General features: G+C 38.5%; 1 protein-coding gene across 1 annotated transcript; it reads right to left on the reverse strand.

Annotated features, from left to right (window-relative positions):
* Positions 1-395: 395 nt before the first annotated feature.
* Positions 396-1,001, reverse strand: LOC112025347 (uncharacterized). Its single transcript, XM_024058010.2, has one exon. The coding sequence runs from the start codon at positions 999-1,001 to the stop codon at positions 396-398; it is 606 nt and encodes a 201-aa protein (XP_023913778.2).
* Between the last annotated feature and the right edge of the window lie 5,523 nt (positions 1,002-6,524).

Genomic DNA, 6,524 nt, shown 5'->3' on the forward strand with positions numbered 1-6,524 from the left:
TAACCACTCAGGGTAAAATACCTCCTTGATAGCCCCTGCCTACTTTAATTTCTTCACCTCATCTTTGACAGCATCAGAGTGTTCCCAAGACAAGCGCCGAGGAGGTTGCCTCTTGGAAATAGCAGATGGATTAACATTTAGATGATGGTAGATGAAGTTCGGGTCCACCGCCGAGGCTTTGTAAGCACTCCATGTGAAGACATCAACGTTTTTTCTAAGAAACTCTACTAGCTCTTCCTTTTCTAGAGGAGGTAGCTAAGCCCCAATTTGAAAAAATTTCTCCGAATCGTCACTAACAACAGCCTTTACCAAATTCTCACATTTCGCTTCCTTGGCCGACCCACCGATAGGAAACGCCGGAGTTTTTAATTGCTATAAGCCCCCTCGCCATGGGCCTAGGACTCGACCTTGGGCTGATGCCGGATGGCAGTCACTAGGCATTGCCTAGCCACATATTGATTTTTCAGGATCTCCTTAACCTGGCCCCTTGATGGGTATTTCACCTTATGGTGTAGAGTAGAAGAAACGGCTCTTAGGGTGTGAAGACAAGGCCTGGCCACAATGGCTGTGTAGGGTGAATAAGTGTCCACCACGATGAAGTCTACCTCCACTATTTTTGAACCAATTTGCACGGGTAGTCTAATTTGGCCCTTCGAGATGATGACCTTCGCATCAAAACTCACCAGGGGCGAGCTGTAGGGTGTTAAGTCCTCGGGTTTCAAGTTCAGCCCCTTATATAGGTTCGGGTACATTATCTCGGCGCCACTGCCTTGGTTCACCATCACCCTCTGCACATCATATCCCTCAATCTTGAGGGTAATCACCAAAGCATCATCGTGGGGTTGGATGGTTCCGATTTTATCCTCGTCCGAAAAGCCCAAAACTGGTTGGATCTCTAGTCTAGCCTTCTTTGGGTCTTGATTATTGTCCTCGACAAAAAGCCGAGCCACAAACATCACCCTGGAAGGGCAGGACCCAGTTCTCCCTGGAGCAGTGAACATGACATTTATCGTTCCCAAAAGAGGTCTCAAAGAATCATTTCTCTGGGATTCTGAGTTTGTTTGGCCCCCTCTGACCACTAGAGTGGTGCAAGAGTTGTTTTAACTTTTCTTCACGGATGAGCTGGTCCAGGTGCTCCCACAGACTTTTACAATTTTTTATGGTGTGTCCATGGTCTTGGTGGTACTGGCAATAGAGACTATAGTTGCATCTTGTAAGGTTTTCTGCTATTTTATTTGGCCATTTAAAGAATGGCTCATTCCTAATCTTCTCCAGAACTTGATGCACTGGCTCTCGGAACACAGCATTGATCGCCTGAGGGTTGGCAGATCATGACTGTCTAGCAAAATCCCTCCGTGGTCGGTTGTTACTATACCAATCCGCCCTGAAATCCCTCCTCTCCTGAGGGATAATCTTATCTTTTCCTTTCTCCTGCTGTTGGTCTTCCTTAATCCTTTTATACTTATCGATCTAGTCCATGAGTTGGCGTACACTGGTGACAGGCTTGCCAGTTAGAGATTTCCTCAAACCGTGCTCAGTCGGGAGGCCGAGCTTGAAGGTACTGATGGTCACATCATCAAAGTCACCATCTATTTGATTGAACATCTCCCAGTATCTATCCGAATACGTTTTCAAGGTCTCTCCCTCTCGCATACTTAAGGACAGTAGGGAAGCTAAAGGCCGAGGAACCATGTTGCAGATGACGAAGTGGGAAAAAAATGCCTGGGTGAGCTCCTTAAAGGAACTTATGGAATCTGCCTTCAGGTTGTCGAACCATCTCATCGCAACGAGTCCCAAACTGGATGGGAAAACCTTGCACATCAAGACTCTGTCTTTGGAATGGACAGCCATTCTTTAATTGAAATGGCTCATAAGCTCCACGGAGTCTATTCTATCGTTATACATGGTGAAAGCAAGCTGAGTGAATTGTCGAGGAAGTTTAGCCCCCTCGATTTTGCGCGTGAATGATGACTTCGAGATTTGGTCCAAGGCCTTGCTCACAGCATCATTTCGCACGCCTTTGTGAGGCGGGCTTCTGACCCTCCGTTCGCGATGGTTTTCCTCTTCGTAGGAGAAAGACTCGCTGGGCGGGGTTCGAGATCTTCACCTGTAACTGACGTCCCTTCTGTCATCAAAAGAAACATCAGAGTTAGAGGGAGTTCGCCTTCACCGTGCATGGCGTAGTTCCCTCTTTAACTGGTCAATTTCCAACTGCATGGCTCTGTTATGCTAGTTTTAAGAGACGTGACTTCTGGCTCGAGTATGGCTTTTGCTTGTGTGCATAGTGTGTACACTGCATTCTCGATCTCCTCTACGCTTAGGGTTGGTGAAAGGGTTTTCCCGTTGGGATGCCACAGATTCCGCTTGGTGTGGACCTGAACCTACCATAGCTGACCATTGCGCTCACTATCGCACAAGTTCTTCCCACAGACGGTGTCAATTGTAAGGACATGATTTGCTGCTCAAGCCTAAGAGGTATGGGATCTTGGTCCAGTGAGTCCAATATAATGAATTTGTAAAGAGTGAGTCAAAGAACTAGGCCCTAGTGAATTTAACAATGGCTAATATGGATTCAAAAGACGATCAAGCAAGAACAGGGCATATAGGACTTAATAAGTTCACTGTCCGAGGAGACAAGTCTTGGTATAGATTGATAGAACTGATTAAAAGTGCAACTGTGATGGCTATCGACTCCTTTCTCCCTTCCTCCGATCCCCATTCCTTCTAGGGTTTCTTACATTATATATCTCATTCCCGGTGATCTTGGCCCTTCATTTGTCAATCGTCCAAGCCACTACTTGAGTGTCTGTCTCATCAGACACCTCTTCTAGCTCTCTGTGAGTTGCGATAGCCAAGGAAGCACTGTTCAAGGGTTTTCTCCACATAAATGCGGCTAGAAAAGTAGCTGCAGTACATTTAATGCGGTGGTAGCAGCTTTTCCTTAGATATTTCTGAGTTCCCATCATCCTTTTACGTGTACGATGCACGTTCTTATCTTAGGATCTTCTTGGAAGGTCACCTTGATTGTTGAAACACAGATTTGAACTGTACTCATCATATCCAAGGAGGAGTTCCTCCTCGGATCACCCTCCATTCATTCATTACTTATGAGACTTTAAAATTGGAAGCCCTCATAATTATCTGCACCCCTTCGGACGTGCCCCTGTCCTCGGATAAGACCCATGGCCTAATATATAATTTTTGGGCCCTTATCCCTATAATGTTGATCGAAATTTTTTTTTTCTAAAAAATATATTATAGAACTAAAATTTAATATAGAAAACTATTGAGAAAGTTGAGTGGTTCTTTTCAACCCATTTGGTTTCAAAATATTGAATAAATAGACTATAGATTAAATTTTTACATTTTATTATATGGTCTAATTTACATATTAATAAAAATCTCGCATATTTCCCTAGAGTCATGCACATAACATATATCTTAGAAAAAAAGGAGTAGCATAAGTAAAAAAAATGCAACAAAATTCAAACCACTTGATAATACTTTTTATATTTCTAAGGAAATATATATATAAAAAGATACTTTAAAGTGTCTAAAGATTAATATTTATAAATTATAAAAAAAAAATCCAGTCTTATTTTGTCCAACTTGTTCTATTCGTTTCACTTTGGTCATATTTGGTCCACTATGGTTCTATTTGGTTTATTCTTTCTAGGTTAGTTCTATTCAGTTCACATTGGTCCTATTCACTCCACTTTTATTCTTACTAGTGTGTAGCCCCATGTATATGCATTGGTACAATTAAAAACAATTACAATTATACATTTTTTTCAGAAGATATTCAAATTATACATAGTATTAGCTTGCACTTTTTTTAAATCATATATTTCTAAAATATGTAATGGTTTCTCATTATTTGTGTGTGTGTGTGTGTGTGTGATTTAGAATTTAATTGGATTTGGACTCTTCGATTTTTGGCACAAAATTAAAAATCAAATGGGACACATAGTGCAAAATTGAGAATCCAATTAAAATCTAAATGGATTTTCTTTGGGCTTTGGCTATTAGTATATATATAGATTCGGCCCACTTTGGTCTTATTCGGTCCTATTCAATCTACTTCCATTCATTCAGTTCTATTTGGTCCATTCTGTCCAAGTTTGTCTTATTCGGTCCACATTGGTCTTATTAGGTCTACTTTGGTTTTATTTGGTCCATTCAATCTAATTTGGTCCATTCTGACTTCGGTCTATTCAATAACGTGTTTTCAATATAAGGGAAGCAAAACTTTAAACTTTTCTCCAAATATGAAATAACTGAAAACATTTTGTTTGTGAATTTCTTTATTCTCTACAATCTTTAAAAAAATCATTCTTAGAAAACATAGCCAAACAGACTACTTTTGCATTTCTAAGTTCTAACTTGTAAGTCTTAACTGAGAAGAGACATAATAATTTATAATATGTAATCATTTCTATCCATATGTCCTTGAAATTCAACTGATTCTCCACTTTGGTTCTGAATCTACTCTACTTATTTCGTTATGTCTTATTTCACCTACCTCATAGGTTAGATTTTTAAATCAAAGTAGCACCAAGATTCAATGCAGTCCAGCTAATCAGTAACTTCAAAGACTTCTCTGTTTTTAATTTTCTTCTTCTTTTGAGGTCAAAGCCCCACTAAGATCCTACAGCATTAGTTAGTTGGTGCGTTGAGTTGACTTACATTATGCTTTTAAGGGTTCTTTTTCAAGACATGAACTTCAACAAATCATGTGTTACTGAGAGTAAACCTTTGTTATTATAGACTACACATCCTAGTTGGTCATTTCTTGTTTGGCTTTTGCAAACAGTATTACTTCATTACCAAACAGACTACTTTTGCATTTCTAAGTTCTAACTTGTAAGTCTTAACTGAGAAGAGACATAATAATTTATAATATGTAATCATTTCTATCCATATGTCCTTGAAATTCAACTGATTCTCCACTTTGGTTCTGAATCTACTCTACTTATTTCGTTATGTCTTATTTCACCTACCTCATAGGTTAGATTTTTAAATCAAAGTAGCACCAAGATTCAATGCAGTCCAGCTAATCAGTAACTTCAAAGACTTCTCTGTTTTTAATTTTCTTCTTCTTTTGAGGTCAAAGCCCCACTAAGATCCTACAGCATTAGTTAGTTGGTGCGTTGAGTTGACTTACATTATGCTTTTAAGGGTTCTTTTTCAAGACATGAACTTCAACAAATCATGTGTTACTGAGAGTAAACCTTTGTTATTATAGACTACACATCCTAGTTGGTCATTTCTTGTTTGGCTTTTGCAAACAGTATTACTTCATTTTTTGATGCATTGTAATTCTTGCAAGAAGTGAAAGATGTACATTCACTTCTATTGAAAGCATTCTTAGAGAGCTAGTCGTTGATGTGGTTTATTGATAGCAAACTCAATGGTGCAAAACATAGATAAATTCCATAATTAACTAATCACTTCTCTTAAACTATTCTAAAATTCGTATAGTGGGGTTGGTTTTAGAGTAAACCTTCTTGTTTTAGAACCTTCAATGGGTTGTCCCCTGCAGGTCTGGGGCCACATAATTGACTCAGGATGGGTGAACTTGGCTGTATTCTTGGATTAGGGGAAAGGGTTAACAGAGAGTTGAATCTTAGAGTGGGAATCTGCTCAGAAGTTTGTACAGTGTAAGAGTCATTTTATTATAAAACTACAATTTAATATAGAAGACTATGGACAAAGTTGAGTGGTTCTTTTTCAACTCATTTGGTTTCAAATTATTGAATAAGTAGACTATAGATTAAATGTTTATATTTTATTACAGGTTTAATTTACTTATTAATAAAAATCTCACATATTTCCTTGAAATCAAGCACATAACATATATGTAAAAAAAAGAGAAAAAAAAAAGAGTAGTATAGGTAAAAAAAATATCATAAAATTCAAACCCTTTGATGATACCTTTTTATATTTTTTAGGAAATACATATAAAAAAAATACTTTAGTGTCTAAACATTTAAATTTAAAGATTTAAAAAAAAAAAAATTCCGGTCTAATTCGGTCCAATTTGCTCATGTTCAGTCTACTCAGTCCTATTTGTCCCACTTTTATCTTATTCGGTCCACTTTGCTCCTATTCGGTCTATTCAGTCCATTTTGTCGAGGTTGGTCCTATTCGATTCACATTGGTCCTAATCGGTCCACTTTTATTCTTATTCAGCCCACTTTGGTCTTATTCGGTCCTATTCAATCCGCTTCTGTCCTATTCTGTCTACGTCAGTCTTATTCGGTCCATTATGGTTACTTTAGTCTTATTTGGTCCAATTTGGTCTTACTTGGTTCTACTCAATCCACTTCAGTCTTATTCGGTCCACTCTGTTTACTTTGGTCTTATTCGGTCCAATTTGATTCTATTCGATCCATTCTGTCTAGGTTGGTCCTATTCGGTTCTATTCGGTTCACATTAGTCTTACTAGGTCCACTTTGGTCTTATTCAATCTATTCAATCCAATTTGGTAATTTCGGTCCATTCTGACTTCGGTCTTATTTGGT

Source organism: Quercus suber, unplaced genomic scaffold (assembly GCF_002906115.3).
Source record: "Quercus suber isolate HL8 unplaced genomic scaffold, Cork oak 2.0 scaffold_160, whole genome shotgun sequence".
NCBI classification, from domain to species: Eukaryota; Viridiplantae; Streptophyta; class Magnoliopsida; order Fagales; family Fagaceae; genus Quercus; species Quercus suber.